At 35.8% G+C, this 26,546-nt stretch overlaps 1 protein-coding gene across 19 annotated transcripts in view; it reads left to right on the top strand.

The window, feature by feature from the left end:
* The window catches only part of BIRC6 (baculoviral IAP repeat containing 6), a 285,292-nt gene that overhangs the window by 207,904 nt on the left and 50,842 nt on the right, over positions 1-26,546 (top strand). For 17 of the 19 annotated variants that reach the window (XR_005033811.2, XR_008995886.1, XR_008995887.1 and 14 more), the window contains one exon: positions 19,266-19,473. Coding sequence is in view for 15 of the 19 variants with exons in the window: in XM_036931659.2 (XP_036787554.2) it covers positions 19,266-19,473 (208 nt within the window). In the remaining 4 variants the exon portion in view is untranslated. The remainder of the gene's footprint in view (positions 1-19,265; positions 19,474-26,546) is intronic. The other 2 variants (XR_008995888.1, XM_057497292.1) reach the window with 1 other exon arrangement.

Here is a 26,546-nt window from a genome sequence, read left to right as displayed (position 1 = left end):
AATAAATTCATTTACCCAGCAAAATATATTTGTTACATTATAATCTTTTATGATAATTCACATTAACTGCATTACTTGTAAGGCTACTGATTGCAAGTAATAATGGATTAAGTTTTAGTATTCAATTACTTGAAAAGATTTTTAATTTACAGAGAAATAATTTAAGGATCTCTGTTTTGTTTCCTTGTGATATTTCCATAAACTACAGAGTGATTTTATATTTCAAGTTAGGCAAAGAAAGAATGGGTAAAGTGATTAACTGAAATTTAAAATTTGAATAATGAATTTGATTTTCAGATTACTTTTTGAATCCTTCAAATTAATATTCCATAAATAAATTATTTGATTAGATTGGGTAGAGGTTTTTATACTTTAGGTAAGCCTCTCCAGTTTATTTTTTAATTTTTTTATTAAGGTATAATTGATAAATAATCTTAATGGTTTCACATGAGCAACATTGTGGTTACCATATTCACTCATATCATCAAGTCTCCCCACCCCCACCCAATTGCAGTCACTGGCTCTCAGTGTAGTAAGATGCTATAGAAACACTGCTCATCTTCTCTCTGCTGTACTGCCTTCCCCATGACCCCCCTACATTATGTGTGCTAATCATAATGCCCCTTAATCCTCTCCTCACTCCCTCACCACTTACTCTTCTCCACCCCTTCCCTTTGGTTACTGCTTGTCCCTTCTTGGAGTCTCTGAGTCTGCTTCTGTTTTGTTCCTTCAGTTTTGCTGGTTTTATACTCCACAAATGAGTGAAATCATTTGGTACTTGTATTTCTCCGCCTGGCTTATTTCACTGAGCATAATAATATCTAGCTCCATCAATGTTGTTGCAAATGGTAGAATTTGTTTTCTTCTTATGGCTGAATAACATTCCATTTTGTATATGTATCACATTTTGTTTATCCATTCATCTACTGATGGGCACGCTGCTTCCATGTTTTGACTACTGTAAATAGTGCTGTGATAAAGTTAGGGGTGCATATGTCTTTTTGAATCTGAAATCTTGTTTTCTTTGGGTAAACCTAGGAGTGTAATTCTTGGGTCAAATGGTATTTCTATTTTAGTTTTTTGAGGAACCTCCATATTGCTTTCCACAGTTGTTGATGTAATTTACATTCCCACCAACAGTGTAGGGGGGTTCCCCTTTCTCTGCATCCTTGCCAGCATTTGTTCCTTGTCTTTTGGATGTTGGCCAGCCTAACTGGTATGAGGTCATATCTCATTGTGGTTTTAATTTGCAATACCCTGATAAATAGCAATGTGGAACATCATTTCATGTGCCTATTGGCCATCTGAGTTTCTTCTTTGGAGAATTGTCTGTTCATATTCTTTGCCCATTTTTTAATGGGATTATTTGCTTTTTGGGTGTTGAGGCATGTGAGTTCTTTATATATTTTGGATGTTAACCCCTTGTCGGATAAGTCATTTAAGAATATATACTCCCATACTGTAGGTTGCCTTTTTGTTTTACTGGTGGTGTCTTCTGCTGTTCAAGGTTTTCAGTTTGATGTAGTCCATTTGTTCATTTTTTGCTTTTGTTTCCCTTAACCGAAGAGATGTGTTCAGGAAAATGTTGCTCCTGCAACATTCAAGAGATTCAAGAGATTTTTACTATGTTTTCTTTTTCTTATTTTTGCCTGTGTTTTCTTCTAAGAGTTTTATGGTTTCATGACTTACATTCAGGTCTTTGATCCACTTGAGTTTATATTGTGTATGGAGTTAAACAGTAATCCAGTTTCATTCTCTTACATGTAGCTGTCCAGTTTTGCCAATACCAGTTGTTGAAGAGACTGTCATTTCCTCACTGTATATCCATGACTCCTTTATTGTATATTAACTGGCCATATATATATATGGGTTTATATCTGGACTCTCTATTCTATTCCATTGATCTATGGGTCTGTTGTGCCAGTACCAAATTGTCTTGATTACTGTGGCTTTGTAGTAGAGCTTCAATCCCCCAGCTTTATTCTTCCTTCTCAAGATTGCTTTGGCTATTTGGGGTCTTTTGTGGTTCCATATGAATTTAAAACTATTTGCTCTAGTTTGTTGAAGAATGCTCTTGGTATTTTGATAGAGATTGCATTGAGACTGTAGGTTGCTTTAGGCAGGATGGCCATTTTGACAATATTAATTCTTCCTATGCATGAGCATGAGATGTATTTCCATATATTGGTGTCTTCTTTAATCTCTCTCAAGAATGTCTTGTAGTTTTCAGGGTATAAATCTTTCACCTCCTTAGTTAGGTTAATTCCTAGGTATTTTATTCATTTTGATACAATTGTAAATGGAATTGTTTTCCTGATTTCTCTTTCTGCTAGTTCATTGTTAAGTGTATAGGAATGCAACAGTTTTCTGTGTATTAATTTAGTATCCTGCAACTTGCTGAATTCAGTTATTAGTTCTGGTAATCTTGGGGTGGATTCTTTGGGGTTTTTTATGTATGATATCATGTCATCTGCAAACAGGGACAGTTTAACTTCTTCCTTGCCAATCTGGATGCCTTTTATTTATTTGTGTTGTCTGATTGCCGTGTCTAGGACCTCCAGAACTATGTTGAATAAATTGGGGAGAGTGGGCATCCCTGTCTGGTTCCCGAACTTACAGGGAAAGCTTTCAGCCTTTTGCTGTTAAATACGATATTGGCTGTAGGTTTGTTGTATATAGTCTCTCTAAAACATTGGGCCCTCTGTGCCCATTTCATTGAGAGTTTTTATCATGAATGGATGTTGAATTTTGTCAAATGCTTTTTCAGCATCTGTGGAGATGATCATATGGTTTTGTCCTCCATTTTGTAGATGTGGTGGATGATGTTGATGGATTTTTGAATGTTGTACCATTCTTGCATCCCTGGAATAAATTCCACTTGATCATAATGCATGATCTTTTTGATGTATTTTTTAGTTTGGTGTGCTAATATTTTGTTGAATATTTTTTCATCTATGTTCATCAGAGATATTTGTCTGCAGTTTTCCTTTTTTGTGGTGTCTTTCCCTGGTTTGGGTATTAGAGTGATACTGGCCTCATAGAAGGACTTTGGAAGTATTCCCTCCTCTTCTACTTTTTCGATAACTTTAAGGAGGATGGGTATGAGGTCTTCTCTAAATATTTGATAAAATTCAGCCAAGAAGCCATCTGTTCCAGGGGTTTGTTCTTAGGTAGTGTTTTGATTACCAAGTCAATTTCACTGCTGGCAATTGGTCTGTTCAGATTTTCTGTTTCTTTCTGGGTCATCCTTGGACGGTTGTATTTTCTTGAAAGTTGTCCATTTCTTCTAGGTTATCCAGTTAGTTAGCATATAATTTTGCATAGTATTTTCTAACAATTCTTTGTATTTCTGTGATGTCCATAGTGATTTTTCATTTCTCATTTCTGAGTCTGTTTATGTGTGTAGACTCTCTTTTTTTCTTGATAAGTCTGGCTAGGGGTTTATCTATTTTGTTTATTTTCTCGAACAACCAGCTCTTTCATTGATTCTTTTTATTGTTTTATTCTTCTCAATTATATTTATTTCTGTTCTGATCTTTATTATGTCCTACTGCCTTTTGGCCTCATTTGTTCTTTTTCTAGTTTCACTCATTGTGAGTTTAGACTGTTCATTTGGGATTGTTCTTCTTTCTCGAGGTAAGCGTGTATTGCTATATACTTTCCTCTTAGAACTGTCTGTCCCTGTATCCCATAGATTTTGGACTGTTGAGTTGTTGTCATTTGTCTCCATGTATTGCTTTATCTCTGTTTTTATTTGGTCATAGATCCATTGATTATTTAGGAGCATGTTGTTAAGCCTCCGTTTATTTGTGGGCTTTTTGTTTTCTTTGCATAATTTATTTCTGATTTTGTACCTTTGTGGACTGAGATGCTGGTTGGCACAATTTCAGTCTTTTTGAATTTACTGAGGCTCTTTTTGTGGCCTATTATATGATCTATTCTGGAAAATGTTTCATGTGTACCCGAAAAGAATGTGTATTCTGCTGCTTTTGGGTGGAGTGTTCTGTAAATGTCTGTTAGGTCCATCTGTTCTAATGTGTTGTTTAGTGCCTCTGTTTCCTTACTTATTTACTGTCTGGTTGATCTGTCTTTTGGATTGAGTGGTGTGTTGAAGTCTCCTAAAATGAATGCATTGCCTTCTGTTTTCCTCCTTAAGTCTGTTATTTGTTTCATGTATTTAGGTGCTCCTATGTTGGGTGCATAGATAATTATAATGGTTGTATCCTCTTGTTGGACTGACCCTTTTATCACTATGTAATGTCCTTCTGTATCTCTTGTTTCTTTGTTTTGAAGTCTGTTTTGTCTGATACAAGTACTGATACTCCTGCTTTTTTCTCCCTGTTATTTGCATGAAATATCTTTTACCATCACTTCACTTTTAGTCTGTGTATGTCTTTGGGTTTGAAGTGAGTCTCTTGTAGGCGGCATATAGATGGGTCTTGTTTTTTTTATCCATTCTGTAACTCTGTGTCTTTTGATTGGTACACTCAGTCCATGTACATTTAGGGTGATTATCGATAGGTATGTACTTATTGCCATTGCACGCTTTAGAGTCATGGTTACCAAAGGTTCAAGGATAGTTTCTTTAATACCTAACAGTCTAACTTAACTCACTTATTATGCTATTTCAAACACTATCTGAAGATTTTTTTTTCCCTTCTTTTTCTTCCTCCTCCATTCTTTATATATTAGGTGTCATGTTCTGTACTCTTTGTGTATCCCTAGACTGACTTTGTGGGTAGTTGATTTATTTTTGTATATGCTTAGTAATTAGTTTGCCTACTTCCTTTACTGTGGTTTTTATTTTCTCTCTTGACAGCTTAGTCAGTCTTAGGAGCACTTCCATCCAGAGCAGTCCCTTTAAAATACACTCTAGAGACAGTTTGTGGGAGGTAAATTCCCTGAAGTGTTACTTATCTGGAAATTGTTTAATCCCTCCTTCAAATTTAAATCATAATCTTGCCAGGTGGCATATTCTTAGTTGGAGGCTCTTCTGTTTCATTGCATTAAATATATCATGCCACTCCCTTCTCTAAGGCCTGTAAAGTGTCTTCTAAGAAATCTTATGACAGCCTGATGGGTTTTCTTTTGTAGGTGATATTTTTTCTCTCTCTGGTTGCTTTTAAATACTCTGTCCTTGTCCTTGATCTTTGCCATTTTCATTATTATATGTCTTGGTGTTGTCTTCCTATAGTATCCCTTGGGTTGTGAGATCTGTGCACTTCCATGACCTGAGAGACTATTTCCTTCCCCAGATTGGGGAAGTTTTCAGCAATTACTTCCTCAAAGACACTTTCTATCCCTTTTTCTCTCTCTTCCTCTGGTACCCCTACAATGTGAGTGTTGTTCTGTTTGGGTTTGTCACACAGTTCTCTTATTATTCTTTCATTCCTAAAGATCGTTTTTGCTCTTTGTGCCTCAGCTTCTTTGTTTTCCTGTTGTCTAATTTCTATTTCATTTATCATCTCCTGTACCTCATCTAATATGCTTTTACATTCCTCCATTGTATGTTTCTTTTCAGATACTGTGTTTTTCAAATTTTCTATCTCTTTCTTGAATTCCTCCCTGAGATCCTGAATGTTTTTCTGTAGCTCTGTAGCATGTTTATGATTTTTATTTTGAAATCTTTACCAAGAAGATTGGTGATTTGATTTTCACTTAGATCTATTTCTGGTGTCATGGAAGTTTTGTTTGGACTAAATTGCAGTTTTCTAATTCTGATGATTACAATGGAATAACACCTTTGTGTAAGCAGTGCCCTGTCATGCCCAGAAGCTTTATCTGGAGCTTCCCAGCACCTTTAGTGATGGTGGGGTCACTGGTGTTTAATGCTTGCACCTCCTTGGAAGAGATCTCTTTCCTGCTTCCTGGCTGTTGTGCCTGCCTCCACTGCCTGGGCCAGTGGGCCCAGTTCTCATGGAGGAGCCTCTGCATTATGCCCCTGTAGCTGCTGTATGCAGGGTCACCCTCTGGCTGGCTTGATACTCTGGTGGGGGTAGAAGGTGAGCAGACTGGTGCATGCCAAGAGGAAGGAGTGGCAGGCTTCGTTTAGCAGTCAGGGGTGCCTCAGCACTGGCAAGGGGAATGGAGCACCTGAAGCTCCTGAAATATCCCAACCTGCTGGTCTTTGTCTGCTGGGACAATTTTGTCCACCTGTCCTTTCTCCTGAGCAGGAAGGTCTGTTTAATCCTTGTCTTTTTAACACCCCTCTTGCTGTTGGAAGTTCTTTCAAAGTTCCCCCCTTTCATTTGTCCCAGAGCAGGTGGTTTGGGTGCCTGTTCTCCAGAAGCAGCTGGAATCTGAGTCTCTCCAAGTATTCTGCCTGTCTTTGCCTTCCAACCCCTCTAATCTCCAGAGCACCATGGAATGTGGGTTTGTGCTCCCATGGCAGATCTCCAGGGGCAGGTATTTAGCAGTCCTGGGCTTCTACTCCCTCCCCGCTCAGTTTCTCTTTCTCCTTCCTTTGAGCTGGGTTGGTGGGGAGGGGTTGTGTTCCACTGGATCCCAGCTTTGCTACTTTACCCTTTTCTGTTGGGTCTTCTCTTTTCCCCAGATGTAGGCAGTCTGTTCTGCAGTCTTTGAGTCATGCTTTCAGGATTATTTGTATTTGCTGTATTTTCATGTTATATGTTGGTTTGGGAGGAATTGTCTGTCTCACTTCTTATGCTGCCATCTCTCCCTCTTTCCCCAACCTAAGGCTTCATAATTGAGCCTCTCTTATTTTTTATTACTGAAATTCATTAAATTAATGAAGTCAACACATGGCAAAGATTCATCAGAAAAAAACAATACTTTTTTCTATGTAGTGTTTATTTTCTGTGTAATCTTATAGTTACCATAAAATCACTATAAGGCATGCGTTTCCTTTGAGGTATTAAATATTATTCCAAAGGAAAACATTGAGTGTTCATTAATGCTGACTAAAATTTTATTTGCCTGTATATGTGTTAGGCATCTTTCTTATATTGACTAAATTTCCCTTCCCTATGTTAGGTAGATCATTAGGGGCTCAAAGAAAACAAATTTGAATTCCAATTTGATAGTAAATAATATATATTCAATTTGCACTTTCAGAAAAATGTGGCATTTGTGTCTCATTTGTATTACCTAGATTTTTAATGTTTTCTGGCAGGAAATCTTTATTGTCCACATTCATTGCTGCACTTAGAGCAAGAAACTTACCCTGATGTGTGTCCTAATCTTCTGAAAATATATTTTTAAGGGTATTGGAGTCTGGTATAGATATAAACAAAAACAATTTTAAAAAGGTATAATGAAGTTATTATTAAATGTCAGAGGTTTAAAGTAATTAAAAGAAATGTTCCTTTCCCAGTATTCTGTCAGGAATAGAGTGTTAGCATGTATCCTGCTTCTGTCCTCAATAGGGATGAACAAACCTTTTCCCTTCATGGAGGGCTTCTCTTTACACTCAGAGAAAAAGAAGTAAACAAAACCTGGGTAGGGTTCAAATTAAATTTGGCAGATGTCTTCAGTTCTCCCGAAGGGATGGGTCTTCTCCATTAGTAATCTATGTTAAATTTCACTGTAACTATTTGGCTTAAATTGATAGACTTTGTTGGTAATAAGTCAAATGGTAAATGAGTTCTATTTTTGTCTTAGAATTACTTTTGTTTTTTACACATGCTGAATCATGTGCTTCATGAAAAAATGCTGATGTTTGTGGTTATTTCTTATGAATTTTCTCAGATGAATCTTTAAACTATTCTGTTTCTTTTCAGCCATGTGGACATCTTTTTGCCCACTGAAATGCTGTAGTTTCAAATACAGAAAATGATAATTTTATTCCTCTACTTAGTACTAGTTACTACTTTGAAATTAGAAATTTTACTGGAATAATTATAGTAATGGCACAGACCTACGTCTGTAGTTCTTGATGATAATTCCAAGGTATTTTTCAAGGATTGCATAATGCAGCAACCTGGCCCATCTAAGGATCAAAAGGATAATGACTTTGCTTGTACTGTAGTACCAGTAACATTGAACATGTGCTTGGCCCTTGCTGAGTAAGGAAGGAGATGCAGGCTACCCCTGCAGACACGGTGTTGCATAACATTGTTGTGCCTCTGTTCTTTGTCAGGCTGGTGACATTTAATCTTGTAGTAATAATGAAGTGTGCCCTACAAAAAGCTAAATTTAAAGACACAGAAAGGTCTTCTGATGAAGCTCTTCATGACAAATAATAGGATTAAAGGAATTAAAGTTTGAAAAAGTTGGTCTTTTCCCCTCTCTAGGGATATTGAAAAGTAAATTATTTTTAAAAATAAATAATCAAAGATTATAAACCATGTTCAAAGTTCCAGACATAAACATAGATTGCCAGATGCATTAATACCTCATAGAGTTTGACATTAAAATATGCAAATGTGTTTATGTATGTAATGGTTGTTGTAAAGAAAAATGCAAACATAGAAAAATGATATTTTGTTTTAAATGCATATCATAAGAAATGACATGATAATGAAATTTATTTAAAGTTCTTTAAAATCAAATACACAATTTTATGTCTCAGACTGTTTGGACTGTTCTCACTCTCATTGTCAATTGCTTATTGCCCTGTCTCCATAGTTTTGCTTCTATCCTCCCTGATACAAAAAGAAAGTCTGTTTCCATAATTTATGATTACCAATTGGCTCTGCACATTACCAACTTCAATGAGGAAAATAAATACCAATTTATAAAAGGAAAATACTTTTCAATAAAAGGAAATACCATGTTTCATTTATTTTAGGGGAACTCTCTTATTTTCTGTATGCTTATTTATCTCCAGATTTAAATTACCAACATACATGAGTTTGCAAATTTGTCATGTCTTCTTTCCCCTCTCTTCTGTATTGTTTTAGCATGCTGGGCTGTCCTTGGCTTTATTTTTAAAATGGAGAGGTAACCTCTCATTTTGTGGTTTTTCTTATTGTTCTTGATAACTTCATAACCATTTAATAACTTTTAAAAATAAACATGCGTTGGATTACTTATATTCTTGTATAATCTTATCTGAGATACTAGAATTTTATGTACTTCAAGCAGACTTTATGTTTTTTAAAATAGTTTTAGGTTTATAGGAGATTGAGCAGATTTAACAGGGATTTCCCATATACCTTCCCCCTCTCCACTCATAGTATCCTGTCCTTCACATCTTGCATTAGTGCATTATAGATTACAGTTGGTGAAGTAATAGTGAGAAACTTATTTTAACTAAAGTCAGTAGTTCATGTTGGTTCACTCTTAGTGTTGTAGAGGTCTATGGGTTTTAACAAGTGCATAGTTTCATGCATTCCACCAATACAGTATCATACAGAATAGTTTCACTGCCTTAAGAAATTCCCGATGTTCTAGCTATTCATCCCACCATCCCTCTCTCCATCCCTGAAACCTCTGTTAATCAGTGATGTGTTTTTCTTTAAATTTTTATTTTGGTATCATTAATCTACAATTACATGAAGGACATTATGTTTACTAGGCTACCCCCTTCACCAAGTCCCCCCCACATCCCCATTCACACTCACTGTCCATCAACATAGTAAGATGCTGTAAAATCACTACTTGTCTTCTCTGTGTTGCACAGCCCTCCCCGTGCCCCCTCTACACTATACATGCTAATCGTAATGCCCCCTTTCTTTTTTTTTTCCCGCCCTTATCCCTCCCTTCCCACCCATCCTCCCCAGTCTCTTTCCCTTTGGTAACTGTTAGTCCATTCTTGGGTTCTGTGCTTCTGCTGCTGTTTTGTTCCTTCAGTTTTCTTTTGTTCTTATACTCCACATATGAGTGAAATCATTTGGTACTTGTCTTTCTCCGCCTGGCTTATTTAACTGAGCATAATACCCTCTAGCTCCATCCATGTTGTTGTGAATGGTAGGATCTGTTTTATTCTTATGGCTGCGTAATATTCCATTGTGTATATGTACCACATCTTCTTTATCCATTCATCTACTGATGGACATTTAGGTTGCTTCCATATTTTGGCTATTGTAAATAGTGCAGCAATAAATATAGGGGTGCATCTGTCTTTTTCAAACTGGAGTGCTGCATTCTTTGGGTAAATTCCTAGAAGTGGAATTCCTGGGTCAAATGGTATTTCTATTTTGAGCATTTTGAGGAACCTCCATACTGCTTTCCACAATGGTTGAACTAATTTACATTCCCACCAGCAGTGTAGGAACGTTCCCCTTTCAACCTCGCCAACATTTGTTGTTGTTTGTCTTTTGGATGGTAGCCATCCTTACTGGTGTGAGGTGATGTCTCATTGTGGTTTTAATTTGCATTTCTCTGATGACAAGCAATGTGGAGCATCTTTTCATGTGTCTGTTGGCCATCTAAATTTCTTCTTTAGAGAACTGTCTATTCAGCTCCTCTGCCCATTTTTTAATTAGATTATTTGCTTTTTGTTTGTTGAGGTGTGTGAGCTCTTTATATATTTTGGATGTCAACCCTTTATCGGATCTGTCATTTATGAATATATTCTCCCATACTGTAGGATACCTTTTTGTTCTATTGATGGTGTCCTTTGCTGTACAGAAGCTTTTCAGCCTGATATAGTCCCATTTGTTCATATTTGCGTTTGTTTCCCTTGCCCGGGGAGTTATGTTCAAGAAGAGGTCACTCATGTTTATGTCTAAGAGATTTTTGCCTATGTTTTTCTCTAAGAGTTTTATGGTTTTCGTGACTTACATTCAAGTCTTTGATCCATTTCGATTTTACTTTTGTGTATGGGGTTAGACAGTGATCCAGTTTCATTCTCTTACATGTAGCTGTCCAGTTTTGCCAGCACCATCTATTGAAGAGACTGTCATTTCCCCATTGTATGTCCATGGCCCCTTTATCGAATGTTAGTTGACCATATATATTTGGGTTAATGTTTGGAGTCTCTATTCTGTTCCATTGGTCTGTGGCTCTGTTCTTGTGCCAGTACCAAACTGTCTTGATTACTGTGGCTTTGTAGTAGAGCTTGAAGTTGGGGAGTGAGATCTCCCCCACTTTATTCTTCCTTCTCAGGATTGCTTTAGCTATTCTGGGTCTTTGTTGTTTCCATATGAATTTTTGAACTATTTGTTCCAGTTCATTGAAGAATGCTTTTGGTAGTTTGATAGGGATTGCATCGAATCTGTATATTGCTTTGGGCAGGATGGCCATTTTGACAATATTAATTCTTCCTAGCCAGGAGCATGGGATGAGTTTCCATTTGTTAGTGACCTCTAATTTCTCTTAAGAGTGTCTTTTAGTTTTCAGGGTATAGGTCTTTCACTTCCTTGGTTAGGTTTATTCCTAGGTATTTTATTCTTTTTGATGCTATTGTGAATGGAATTGTCATCCTTTCTCTTTCTATTAGTTTATTGTTAGTGTATAGGAAAGCCACAGATTTCTGTGTGTTAATTTTGTATGCTGCAACTTTGCTGAATTCTGATATTAGTTCTAGTAGTTTTGAAGTGGAGTCTTTAGGGTTTTTATGTACAATAAAATGTCATCTGCAAATAGTGACAGTTTAACTTCTTCTTTATCAGTCTGGATTCCTTTTATTTCTCTGTTTTGTCTAATTGCCATGGCTAGGACCTCCAGTACTATGTTGAATAACAGTGGGGAGAGTGGGCATCCCTGTCTTGTTCCCGATCTCAGAGGAAAAGCATTCAGATTCTCGCTGTTCAGTATGATGTTGGCTGTGGGTTTATCATATATGGCCTTTATTATGTTGAGGTACTTGCCCTCTATTCCCATTTTGCTGAGAGTTTTTATCATGAATGGATGTTGAATTTTGTCAAATGCTTTTTCAGCATCTATGGAGATGATCATGTGGTTTTTGTCTTTCTTTTGTTTATGTGGTGGATGATGTTGATGGATTTTCTAATGTTGTACCATCCTTGCATCCCTGGGATGAATCCCACTTGGTCATGGTGTATGATCCTTTTGATGTATTTTTGAATTTGGTTTGCTAATATTTTATTGAGTATTTTTGCATCTATGTTCATCAGGGATATTGGTCTGTAATTTTCTTTTTTGGTGGGGTCTTTGCCTGGTTTTGGTATTAGGGTGATGTTGGTTTGATAGAATGAGCTTGGGAGTATTCCGTCCTCTTCTATTTTTTGGAAAACTTTAAGGAGAATGGGTATTATGTCTTCTCTGTATGTCTGATAAAATTCCGAGGTAAATCCATCTGGCCCAGGGGTTTTGTTCTTTGGTAGTTTTTTAATTACCGCTTCAATTTCATTGCTGGTAATTGGTCTGTTTAGATTTTCTGTTTCTTTCTGGGTCGGTCTTGGAAGGTTGTATTTTTCTAGGAAGTTGTCCATTTCTCCTTGGTTTCCCAGCTTGTTAGCATATAGGTTTTCATAGTACTCTCTAATAATTTTTTGTATTTCTGTGGGGTCCGTCGTGATTTTTCCTTTCTCGTTTCTGATTCTGTTGATTTGTGTTGACTCTCCTTTCCTCTAAATAAGTCTGGCAAGAGGCTTATCTATTTTGTTTATTTTCTTGAAGATCCAGCTCTTGGTTTCATTGATTTTTGCTATTGTTTTATTCTTCTCAATTTTATTTATTTCTTCTCTGATCTTTATTATGTCCCTCCTTCTACTGACTTTAGGCCTCATTTGTTCTTCTTTTTCCAATTTTGTTAATTGTGACATTAGACCATTCATTTGGGATTGTTCTTCCTTCTTTAAATATGCCTGGATTGCTATATACTTTCCTCTTAAGACCACTTTTGCTGTATCCCACGGTAGTTGGGGCTTTGTGTTGTTGTTGTCGTTTGTTTCCATATATTGCTGGATCTCAATTTTGATTTGGTCGTTGATACGTTGATTATTTAGGAGCGTGTTGTTAAGCCTCCATGTGTTTGTGAGCCTTTTTGCTTTCTTTGTACAGTTTATTTCTAGTTTTATGCCTTTGTGGTCTGAAAAGTTGGTTGGTAGGATTTCAGTCTTTTGGAATTTACTGAGGCTCTTTTTGTGGCCTAGTATGTGGTCTATTCTGGAGAATGTTCCATGAGCACTTGAGAAGAATGTGTATCCTGTTGCTTTTGGATGTAGAGTTCTGTAGATGTCTATTAGGTCCATCTGTTCTAGTGTGTTGTTCAGTGCCTCTGTGTACTTACTTATTTTCTGTCTGATGGATCTGTCCTTTGGAGTGAGTGGTGTGTTGAAGTCTCCCAGAATGAATGTATTGCATTCTATTTCCTTCTTTAATTCTGTTAGTATTTGTTTCACATATGTTGGTGCTCCTGTATTGGGTGCATATATATTTATAATGGTTATATCTTCTTGTTGGACTGAGCCCTTTATCATTACGTAATGTCCTTTATCTTTTGTTACTTTCTTTATTTTGAAGTCTATTTTGTCTGATACTAGTATCGCAACACCTATCTTTTTCTCTCTGTTGTTTGCATGAAATATCTTTTTCCATCCCTTTACTTTAAGTCTGTGCATGTCTTTGGGTTTGAGGTGAGTCTCTTGTAAGCAGCATATGGATGGGTCTTGCTTTTTTATCCATTCTATTCCTCTGTGTCTTTTAATTGGTACATTCAGTCCATTTACATTTAGGGTGATTATTGATAGGTATGTACTTACTGCCATTGCAGGCTTTAAGTTTGTGGTTACCAAAGGTTCAAGGTTAGCTTCTTTACTATCTTACTGTCTAACTTAACTCGCTTATTGAGCTATTATAAACATGGTCTGATGATGCTTTATTTTACTCCCTTCTTATTCCTCCTCCTCCCTTCTTCATATGTTGGGTGTTTTGTTCTGTGCTCTTTCTAGGAGTGCTCCCATCTAGAGCAGTCCATGTAAGATGCCCTGTAGAGGTGGTTTGTGGGAGGCAAATTCTCTCAACTTTTGCTTGTCTGGGAATTGTTTAATCCCTACTTCATATTTAAATGATAATTGTGCTGGATACAGTATCCTTGGTTCAAGGCCCTTCTGTTTCATTGCATTAAATATATCATGCCATTCTCTTCTGGCCTGTAAGGTTTCTGTTGAGAAGTCTGATGATAGCCTGATTGGTTTTCCTTTGTATGTGACCTTTTTTCTCTCTCTGGCTGCTTTTAATACTCTCTCCTTGTCCTTGATCTTTGCCATTTTAATTATTATGTGTCTTGGTGTTGTCCTCTTTGGTTCCCTTCTGTTGGGAGTTCTGTGTGCCTCCATCGTCTGAGCAACTATTTCCTCCCCCAGTTTGGGGACGTTCTCAACAATTATTTCTTCAAAGACACTTTCTATCCCTTTTTCTCTCTCTTCTTCTTCTGGTACCCCTATAATGCGGATATTGTTCCATTTCGATGGGTCACTCAGTTCTCTTAAAATTCTTTCATTCCTGGAGATCCTTTTATCTCTCTCTGCATCAGCTTCTCTGAGTTCCTTTTCTCTGTTTTCTAGTCCATTAATGGTCTCTTGCATCTCGTCCATTCTGTTTTGAAGTCCTTCCAGAGCTTGTTTTATTTCTGTATTCTCCCTTCTTAGTTCTTGCGTATTTCTCTGCAAGTCTATCAGCATGGTTATGACTTTTGTTTTGAATTCTTTTTCAGGAAGACTGGTTAAATCTATCTCCCCAGGTTCCTTCTCAGGGGAAGATGTAGAAGATGTCGAAGCTGTCTGGGTTAGTCTTGTCTGGATCAAGTTTTTTTGCCTTTTCATTTTGATAGGTGCAATGGTGAGCTATTGACTTTCTGTCAGCTGGGAGGGCCAAGGCTTTCCACTTGCTCCTGGCCTTTCTTTACTGGGACAACTGCGACCCCTAGTGGCTCATGTTGGGCAGTTGTGTATAGCGTGGGTCTCTGTATCTTGCCCGGCCGGTATGGAGGAAGCTCCCTTGCTGTGGGCATGGCCAGCCTCAGGCTGCTGCTCTGCTATGGCGGGACCCCAGAGGGGTAATGGACGGGGGGCTGTTTGGCTGTTTACCTCTGTTGCTGAGGGGGTTAGTGCGTCCAGAGTTCCCTGGAATTTTCAGCTGCTGGACTGTGACCCAGGATGCTTCCTTCCAGCCGTGGCATCCCTGTCCCTTTAAGACTTTCAAAAAGCACTAGCTTTTCTTTGTCACAGGCATGCTGGCTTCGGGACCTGCTCAAAGATGTCGCTGCCCTGTTTCCCTAGTTTCCAGCACCCCACGCATGCACTGTGTCTGTGCTCTGGTTCAGATGGCTAGGGCTGGGTGATTAGCAGTCCTGGGCTCCCTCTCCCTCCCTGCTCCAACTCCTCTTCTCCCACCAGGAGCTGGGGTGAGGGGCACTTGTGTCCTGCCAGGCTGGGGCTTGTATCTTACCCCTTTCACCAGGCACTGGGTTCTCGCAGTTGTGGATGTAGTCTGGCTGTTCTCCTGTGTCTTCTGGTTTCTCTTTTAGGATTAGTTGTATTTGTTGTATTTTCAAAAATATATAATTTTTGGGAGGAGATTCCCATTGTCCTACTCACGCCGCCATCTTGGCTCTGCCTCCATAATCACTGATGTTTTTACTCCATAGTTTTTCCTTTTCCGGATGTCATATATTTGGAATTATATAGTACATATCCTTTTCAAATGGGCTTCTTTCACTAAGCAATATGCATTTAAGTTTCCTTCAAATGTCTTCATGGCTTGATAGCTCATTTCTTTTTTGTCATGAAATAATATTCCATGGTGTGTCTATACAACTCACCTTTGAAGGATATCTTGCTTCTTGTTTTTGGCAGTTATGCATAAAGCTGTTATAAACCTTCATGTACAGATTTTTATTATCTTTTTTATCCCATTGATCTGTCTTTAATACGACATTGTCTGATTATTGTAGCATTAGCACAAGTCTTCAAGTCTGGTTGTACAATCATTTCTCTTTGTCCTTCAATATATGTTGGATATTATGAGTATTTTACCTTTCTGTATAAATTTTAGATACCATTCATATTTCATCTGTTAACCCAATATGTCCTCTATTGCAAAGAAAAAAATTGCTTTTTGTCCAAAATTTAATCCAGGGTCACATTTACATTTAGCATGTCATTTATCTTCTTTCTGGAGCATTAGGCTTTTTGTCTTTTGTAACCATGACAATTCAATAAAATCTTGTATTACGGAAAAGTTCAAAAGACAGAAAACTTATGATAGTACCACTATGAAGACTGAAGACATAAAAGCCCCATCACCTAGCTTCATCAGTGATAAGCACATGACCATGCTTTTCACTTATATTTTTACACTGTTCTTCCCAAACACGTGTATACATACACATAGTAGACTATTTTAAAGCAAATTCTAAGGTGTCATTTATGCATGATATAGGTAACTTAAGCAATGCCTAAAAGCTTAAATTAGAAAATAAAAATAAATTTTAAAATAACTTACCTCATGTACTACCATCCAGAAATAGTAATCAGTAACATTTAATATCTGTGCATAAGTATAGCTAAAATAATGAGCAGATGGATTGTTAATAGAAGACAAGAGTATGAAAATATTTGGGACCTAAATAGAATAACTATTTCTATCAAAAATGGAGAAAAGAGAGAAAGGTTGATATGGGGACATTGAAGTTTATATAGCTAAGCCCACACAACTTTTATGTGGGCTGGAATGAATAGAGATTCTAGATGGAAATATTTTTGTCACTCATAATTATTAAGCCAAACAGGCTTTGCATGATTCATGAAGTGTTTTTGTTTTGCTTTTACCCATAAGAGTTCTGCTATTAGGAATTTTATTAGTCAAAGTATTGTAAATTTTTCTGTTTCTTTTTCTTGTTCTTTGTCCCAACTACATAGCTGTTAGTTAGTATCTATAGAGTTATCTTGCTCTTTCAACTTTCTAGGTCCTTTGTTTTTCTATATATAAATTAGAGTCATCTTATCAGTTTCTGGCCCTGCCCTCCCTGGACAAAAAGCCTGTTGGGAATTTTACTGGAATTGCATTCAATCTAGTATACATCAGTTAGGAGAGAATTAACTTATTAACAATATTGAGTCTTACACTCTGTCGACATTGTGTATCTATTTGTTTAGATTTCCTTTCTCAGCAGTGCTTTTATGCTCTTGGAGTTATGTCAGATTTATCCCGATTTCATCGTTAGCTATTGTGAATATATTATTTTTAAAAATGTTATTTTCCTATGTTACTAGTTTATACACAGTTGATTTCTTATTCATTCGCCTTATTTCCTTCTATCTTATGAAACTCACTTATTACGATTTCCATGTAGGTAATCATGCTGTGTACATTAAAGACCATTTTATTTCTTCCTAGTTTGTAAGCCTTTTGTTTCTTAAAAAATATTTTTGTTGTACCGTCTCGATGTTTCAGGGGTTGTCGTTTTACATTTTAGTTAAATTAAAATAGCCATATGTGGTGAGTGTTTACCATATTGACAGCTCAGGAAGCATCACGGTACAATGAAAAAGCTCCGGAGTTAGATAGGTGTATGTAGGTGTCGGTATTGGTCTTTCCATCTTCTACTTGGCTGCTGGTGCAGCTTACTGAATCTTAGTTTCTTACACATACTGGGGGGATAATAATGCCTCTCCAAGGAATAATACACATACAGAAATGTCCTCATATAGAAAAGGGTTAGGCGTATATATTCCAAAGTAATATGCCTTGTGAAGGAGTGGAGGAGAGAAATGTTCAGAAGAAACTCATCAGAAATGTTTTACTACTTGTTAGGATAATCAGTTTGAGATGTTACTCATCTATGTAAAAATAATGTTTAGAAATTCAACTTTTTCCTCTAAGTATTCCTTCAGATTTCCCGAGCCTTAAAAAGAATTCTTCTTGACTCTGTTTATATGTCATCATACATTTTTTTTGCATCCTATATAGATGTAGGATATAGATCTACTTTGTTCTTTTTAAGTGCTACTCAGGATAGAATCATTTAGATATGTTATTGTGCTATGCCCTTTAATTTATTGCTCTTAAATCATTTCCAACTTTCAGTATTGAAAATAGTATTATATTGCTCATCTTTGTGTACAGGCATATAGTACCAAGTGATATTGCTATGTCATAGCATATGGGCATTTTAAATAATGCCAAATTGGATATCAATTTGCATATCTACCTGTTGTATAAGTCAAGCCTTCCTCTATCCTCACAAGTATTAATATTGTGTTTTATGCCTATCAATTGATACCTTTGTATTTTCCTGAAAACTCCATTGTGTACTGTTATACTATAAAATTTTAGTAAGTAGTAACATTGAATCATGGGTTGGAAAAGAGGCATTAAACATAACCAAGTACGTGTGGAGAATTTATATGTGATTAAGATGGAGGGCAAAATTGCAAATATCTAAGGAAAGGATGGGCGGTCGTACTTCCCTACTCCTGTCAAGTGCATCATCACTGGATCACCCCCGCACCCCCTCCCATACCTACCACCTTTAAATTTGAACAGCCTCACTGTTTGTCATCAGACTATCAGAACTAAAGTTGTTAAAGCCCTTTGTGCTTTTAAAACAGTTGCCACGTAGGGTCCAGTATTCCTAAGTGATGCTCATCCCCTATGCTCTCCTGAGGGGATAGCTCTGCAGGCAGTGAGGCACTTCTGCCTCCCACAAGTACTCCCCCAGTTCTCCTTCCCTGTTCTGTCTTTCCTGTAGCATTCAGAGTACTTACTGGTGTCTGAAATTTTACTCATTTGTCCTTTTCTACCTAGAATATAAGCTAGTTGAGGACAGGAATTTTGTTTTCTTCACTGCTGTATTCCCAGCCTGTCCAGCAGGAGGTTTTCAGTGAATATTTATGGAATAACTAACTATACTAACAAATATTTATGGAATAACTTTATTCAGAAGTTATTGGAAAAAATGTTCAAAGGTATTGGAGAAAAGTTGTTAGGTCCTTATCTCATATGATTTACAAAAGTAACTTCCAGTTGTAAGAAAGCCACAGAACAAATTAAAAAGGCTTTTGATAAACTCTTTGATATAATTGTGTTTTACCTAAGATACAGTGGCTTTTTTATTTTATTTAATTTTAAAAATATATTTTTACTTCATACTAATTAATATATTTGCTGCTGTAATGTATTATCTGGGCTATTTAATCATTTTTATATGTAATGTAATGAGATAATTACTTTGTTACATTTCTTGTCTTCCCAACTCTATGCCTTATTTACTTTTTTGTTACCTAGAAGTTTCTTTTATTATACTTTGCACATTAATGCTTCATAAACATCTGCATTAGTCCACTTACCAACAAGCCAATTAATCTTAAGATCCAAGTAGAAGCTGCATTGCCGTGGACTTACTCTTACACTACACATGTTCTCATTTTATGCTTTCCCCCTCTTCCTTACAGTTCTTGACATGGCAAGACATGTTCCACTCTATCGAGCTCTCCTGGAATTGCTCCGGGCGATTGCTTCGTGTACATCCATGGTGCCCCTATTGTTGCCTCTTTCTACAGAGAATGGTGAAGAGGAAGAACAGTCAGAGTGTCAAACTTCTGTTGGTACATTATTAGCCAAAATGAAGACCTGTGTTGATACCTACACCAACCGTTTAAGGTATTATACTTAGTTCATTTCTCTTGACCTTGCCTCTAACAATCTTTTTTTAAATAGCTTTTTGTATTTTTTCTAAATGATAAATGTTCATTAAACACATACAAGAAGTGTATAAAACTACAAAGGAAATGTACCCACCATATCTTACACTCGTTTATTCACACTGGCTTATCAGACCATCTCTCTATGTGATATATACCTGTAGGTAATGGAGTTTTTCTTAAATGCTGTCACATTGTACCTGTCAAACGACAGATGCTAGTTTTGCTCAATATCAAGGTAAAAAATTCCCTTTCAGTGTTCGTAAATATGTATTGCTGATACTGTTCTTAGTGCTTCCATATATGCATTGTATATTTTACATAACCATCTGTTAGTTTTAATTTGGGTTATTTCCAACCTATAATAACTTCAGACATACATTTTTTAAGGCTTGTAGAGATCTCCACAGAGTAGATTTATAGAAGTGAAATTGTTGGTTTATGGATTACTCCTGTTTCATTTTGATACAGATGTTACAACTTAATGCTATAACCTTTTTAGAAGTCAGGATTCAGTAGCTATTTGTTAAAATTATAGTAAAGTAAGTGTTTATCTTCACAGAAAACTGAATTTTTAAATTAATCTTTGGTTTAAATTTATACCTCCCTAGATTCAGGTGATAAGTTCTGTTATCAAAAATGCCTTTTAAATAACCTAGTAAACCTTTGCCTTTGTCTTAGCAGAATCTGTTTGGTGGTTGTCAGTTTTACCGAAAGATGGCCTAATTCTGATTTTTAAGGCCTTTATACTACCAATGGAAGTTTATTCTTTTGTCAGTGATCTTTTGGGCCAGTTAGTGTTCTTTGCCATCTTTGCAATGTATTTGTTCTACCTATTCTCACTTGCTTTTTTTAAAAACCTAAGCCTTGAGAAGCATCATATACATCAGATGAAGTCAGAGAATTGGTCTGTTGCTGAAAGAATAGTTTTTGTCCTTGTTCACCTTTCAGGGAGAAATCAACTTTTCAGATAATCCTAAGTCTATTAGCTTTTTATACCATCATTATCATTTTAATGGTTAACTAGTGGCTTATTGCCAGGCAGTAAGATTCATAAATTAGAGAAGAGGTTAAAGAAGAGCCAATTGGTAGAACTATAAAAAGCTGTCAGTTTCTACTACTGTTTTATGAGGGAAGGAAAATGTAAAGGTATATTTTCTTTGATAGTGTGAGATTTTTCCTGTTGTAGAGGAGAATAATAACATATTTGGTCCCACCCTTCGCTGTGGCAGAAATCTTTCTAATTGGTACCTTAGGAAGCCAGTGTATTTTTATAAAAATAGTGTGGTATTATAACTGAACCCTGGCTATGTGTGTTCCTTACTTCTGTACAACAAACACATAATTTTTGATTAAGCAGTTAATATAAAATATACAGAACTTAGAAATTGTCCTTGTGTATTTTTAGGGGGAATGTTGCCCCATGTTTCTGTACCTTATATTTTTGTGTTTTGAGATGTTCTATTTTATATAGAAAATGGGAAGTTTATGAAACCTTGAGTGTGTTTCACCAGGAGTATTTTATTTCTTAGATGAAAAATTGTATAAATATTTGGGATGTTATTATAATTATCACTTTGGTCAAAAATAGTATCACAAAGTGGTGTTGTTAGAAATGTGAAAGTAAGACCATTAAAATAAGAATAACTTTGTACTACATGCTATAATTTCTATTGGATCCTGCAAAAATGGAGTTATAATGTATTGAATCCTAAAGTAATTATTGAAGATGCTTGGTGTAGTGAATAGAATTTGTGCACCTAGAGTACCTTTTTCATTGTTTTTCTTATGTTAACATATTTCCTACTCACATAACATAGACAGTATAATGTTTTTCAAAGTAAACTTGACTTCTGTATAAATGTATTAATCAATGATTCACTATAGATAGAGGATAACTGAGTTTCATTTAACTAAAGCTCTTTATTTTTCTGTTGGATACCTGGAAAAAATTATTCTTCAAAATTCTTTCCTTCTTACTTCAACAAGAAAAAAAGTGTCACTTCAAACTTCTAAATTCTCTACCAAAAAACATGCATGTAAAGTTCATAATGGCTGTTCACAGAGCTCAGACATTTATGTTATTTTACCTTTACGGTGACCCTGTGCAGTACCTATTTTTAATAGCTCTATCTTACTAATAAAGAAACACTATTACTGAATTTTTTATTAGGATTTGAATATGCTACTTAGTTGAGATCCCTCTTAATGTCTGTTACATTATGCAGCCTCTGTTAGAAAAAGCAACCAGCAAAAACCATACATATTATAACATCCTACTTTTCTCTCAAGGTTTGGCACTTTGAGAATTCATTTTCCACTTCACAGAGAGAGGGTAAACTATTCTTTTAAAGTCTGTCAAGACTAAAGGTGTTTTTGTTTTCATATTTTCATAATAATAGAGCTCTAATAAAGTGAACAATATAGTCCAATTTCCTACAGAGTTTATAGTCACAGAAATTGGCCTAAGTTCAATTTGTACACTGTTTCTAAGTGCAGAGCACCTCCCCCCACCTGCTTACCTTATCCCCAACTGTATTTTTTTAAGAACCCCAGTATACTCAGAGGAGAGAATGATCAAGACAAATATGTTCTGTTTATATATGACTTTTAGGATGTGTTTTAGTTCTTTGTCACAGTTTGGAGTTATGGCTTCAGAAATAATGTGTAGGTGTATCCTACTCAGAAAATTTTTACCTTACTTTGCTCTCTTAGTAAGAAATGTAAGGGTAAATAAAGTACATGTATTTAGCATAGGTTTTTTTTTTTTAATAAGACAGAGCAAGTACTAGTTTACTAATTATGTTTATATAACTTATTGCCTCATTTTTCTTCCTGTTAACTTCTCATTTGTTACTTTTTTAACAAAGCATACACAAAAAGCATACACTTTTTTCTCCATCAAATGAAATTTTAATGTATTTACACTCTTTGGTCATCTTAGGTAACAAAAAAATAGAATTGCTATGTATTTTGCAACTCTTAGAGGTTGTGGTTACATATAATGATTTTCATTGAAATTATTTCTTCTGTGCTTACATTTATGATTTTTTTATCTTCCTTTTGTGGGTGAGAGAAATTAAAATGTTTTGGCCAAGTACAAAGAGGAAGTTGACTTTTTGCCAGTGCAAATGAAAGAGCTGTTAGCTGACTCTACCTGAAGCCTGAAACCTTCTATAAGAGAAAATAGGAAAATACCACTAAAAAGCTGAAAAGGCAATTTATTTACTTTCCTTTTATTTAATTTGTGCATTATAAATTCATGATTATATTTAGATAGATGATAGCTGACCTGGTCACAAGTGCATAGCTGATTTGTTCATTAAGCAAATGTTTACCAAATGTTAATAGGAGCATAACAAGAAAATTGGGTCCTTTTTCTAAGAGATTGACAGATAAATGGGGAAAACAATAACTAGACAGTTTTAATAACACAGTATATGGCATATTAGAAGTTGAAGACATTACAGGAGAATCAACCCAGATTTGAAGGGCTAAGGAATAAGTAGGAATTAGCTAAATGAAGAGGGTCAAGGGGCTGCTATACCAGAGTATAGGAATAATGTTAGCAGTGAAAGAAAACGTCACATATTTGGGGAATCCTAAAGTGTGGATGTGCTTGGGTTTAGTGTGGGTGGGAGGTAGGGGTGGGAGATGAAACTAGAGAGGAAAACAGACTAGACAGATAAATGGGGTATATTATTGTTACTCTTAAATGTGGTGAAGAGTCACTGAAAGGTTTTCAGCAGGAGAGAGACCTGATCAGATTTGTTATAAAGAGATTGTCTTGCACTGTAGCCGAATGGTTTGGGGTGGGGTGGGGTGGGGCGGGCCCATAGCAAGACTGAGGCTAATGTGCTGTGGAGGTTACCATCTCAGTAGGAGAGCTGTGTATGTCTTCTTCCAGTTCTGCCATTTCTGGGGACTGAGGATTTGAGGTCATTAGCATTCTTGCTCTTATACTATGGATTTAATAGGAAGTTAGTTCCTGGGTTGAAATATATTCTGTGTTCCAGATGTTTGACTTAAAAAAGCAGTCATGTAACTCAGGCCTTAAATCACTTACTGACTGCATTATTCTGCCTGTAAGTTAATCGTGGCAACTGCGTATCTATCCTTCAGCAGAGTGCACCTGCTCTCCCACAGATGTCTTGGGAGCATGATTTCCTTTGCTCACATAAGAATCTGAAGTCTGTAATCCCAGGTAGTTTTCTAAAACTAATACTACTATTTTGTTGACCTCGTTAGGCAAAAAACTTATCTGTTGGCTTGACAAAGGCTCAGAGTCCTTAGCAGAGACTCTTCTTTTACATTAAGGCTCAGGAATGACTGGGTGAAACTACATACATGTTCTGACATTGTGCTGTTGTTCCCTTAGAGCTGTCATCCAGATAAAGTTGTAGATGCGGAAAATTTGTACAACACATTAAGTAGGTTATAGATAGAAATTTCTGAAGCTTTTGTTTACATTATTCTAGACTTTATCTAAATTTAAAAAGAGTGCTCATATAATAATAGGATTTTATTGATCTGATCAAATAAGCCAAACAATTTTCATGACTGAAGGAAATTTCCCTGGTAGAAATTCTTTGTCAGGGTACACAGAGCTTCAGCCTTTATGAGGAAGAATTTTCAGATCTTATACCACCTACTCTATTGGTAGAGTCTTTCTTTAGGTCTTGTAACTTTTTTTTAACATACATTTAAAAAGAAAACTTAACTTACTACCATACCAGAAAAACCAGTATTATTTGCCATAAATAGAAGATAACTATAAAAGTGAATAAGCTAAAATAAAAGTAGTCTCTGACTCTGTATCTGTTTTCTGTTTTAGAAAGGAAGATTTAGCAAAAGCTAGACAATTACCAAAGACTTTTGAGACTTTCCTTTTCATTGGAAAGGGACTAGTTTTCTTAAGATATGATTCAGTTATATAATACCATATCTAATTACCACTTCATAATCTTCTCACACTTTGGGAAACACTAACAGGATATATCTTCAAGTCCTCTGAAAATAGAGTCATTTTGCAAACATAAACTAAAAAAATAGAAAAAGGAGAAGAAATGGAAAGATGTTCATTAACTATCTCATTTTCTCCCCTTTTTTATCTGTGTGTAATCGGGAGAAACTAAAATTAGCAGACAGCCAAACTGGCCTAGCTTTTATTTTTAAATGTGGTTAGAATTTAGAGTGGTATTGTGGTTCTCATCATCGCCTTAAGAATTTTACAAAAAGCATCTGGTTTTTGACTTAACATGCTCCTCTTCCTTTTAATTTTTTCACTTGGCTGTTTTCTAAGATACCCATTGCCTTCTTTTGGCCCTCTTGTCTAGTGGAAGCACTTTCTAGCCAGGTCTGTCCTGCTGATCCAGCATTTTGTCCTTCTCTTCAAGACAAACCTTTTATTTCAGAGTACTTTCCTGAGTATGGATTATTATAATTTATACAAAGAAGAAAATGACCCTTTAGCCTTTCAAGGGAGTACTTGTATTTTATTAAAGGGTAACTGAAGTAGTTCTTGGGTGAAGGAGTATATAGAAGATGTTATCAGTTGTGTTGTCTGCTACCCCATACTCCCATTTAGGGGTTCTGCCAGGGGGAGTAGTCCAGGTAGAATCAATGCTACCGCCATTTTACCAAGCTTTCTACTCATCCAGAGGCTTCTGTCAGAATGACTGCTTAGAGGAGGAACTAGAGCTGACACAGTGGCACACCACCATGGGAATGTCTTTTGTACCTGTTATATAATTATTGAGTTGTTGCTACTTTATATAATAATATATTACATAAGCTATAAAATTATATTTGCATGTATATGTCAATACACACACATATGTGAAAAGTATGCTTTCAATTTTTAATTTTTGTAATGATAGACTCTAAGGCATGTTTCAAATTTCCCTCAATTATAATTATACCTTACAAATTAAAATGATTCTCTGCTATGGGTGAAGATAGTTTGGTGACAGATAATTACAGTATTCTGATGGGGTTGGTACTTAGTGTACCAGAGTGCTACTCAAGGAATGAATGTACTTCTAGTTTATTATGTTCATCTTTCCTAACTTATCTGGTAAATGAATCTGTTGAACTTGGCAAGGTGGCAACAGGGGTGACTTACTATGACTTAGTCTATAGTTTAAAAGTTGTCAGTTTGTTAGGCACTTATTAAATATTTACTGTACAAACTGCATTAAGAGCTTCTTAAAGATGATAACATTTTAGAATTCACTTTTTCATGATTCCATATTTTTACTGTCCATCACCTCTCCTAGTATGTCCTTTCAAGATTTATAAGTTGTTGTAACTGCATAGAGTTAATGTGAGTCTAACAGTTAACATAGACAAACTGATTAATATTGCTATTGGCTGATTATTAGTAAGAATTTAGATTAAGATAAATTATGGCTATCATTCCTTTAGGAAGCACAAGAGGCTAGACAAAAGTGTATTAGTACAAAATAGAAAATTTAACATTTAAATTTTACAAAAAGCATCTGGTTTTTGATTGTTTGAAACAAATAAGATAAAGATAATTATCAGGATTACTACAGAAATCAGTTTTTTGAGATGAATATGATATGTTTTGTACATTGTTTTATAGGGTTTTGAAAGCATAGCTTAACTGTAGTGTTAAATGTAATGAATTTTTCTACTTAGGCTATCATGTAAAACCTAAACAGAATTGGAGCATTTCAGGATGCTATTATCAGGAAATTCTTCTTTTTTAATTGACCTTTTTACAACAGTTTGAATAAAAATGGGGAAATAGTTGTTTAAACCATAAAAATTCTATTTAACTGTGTTTATCTCAAAAATATTAAGCACTTTATTTCCAAGAAATTGTTCAAAAGTCATCTTAGTATATCCCTTCAATAGAAAGGTCAAAGGACTTCCAAAATAATAAAAAGCTATTCTTATTTCTTTTGCTTGTCTACTGCCATACTAAGCATTTTGGAAGAACAAAGGTTTAACATTCATCCACGAGGGACTTAATGTTCTAAGTGAAGTTCACTCCCTTGGCTGGTG

This window comes from Manis pentadactyla, chromosome 2, assembly GCF_030020395.1.
Source record: "Manis pentadactyla isolate mManPen7 chromosome 2, mManPen7.hap1, whole genome shotgun sequence".
Classification (NCBI taxonomy): Eukaryota; Metazoa; Chordata; class Mammalia; order Pholidota; family Manidae; genus Manis; species Manis pentadactyla.
This window is presented reverse-complemented; position numbering and strand designations above follow the sequence as displayed.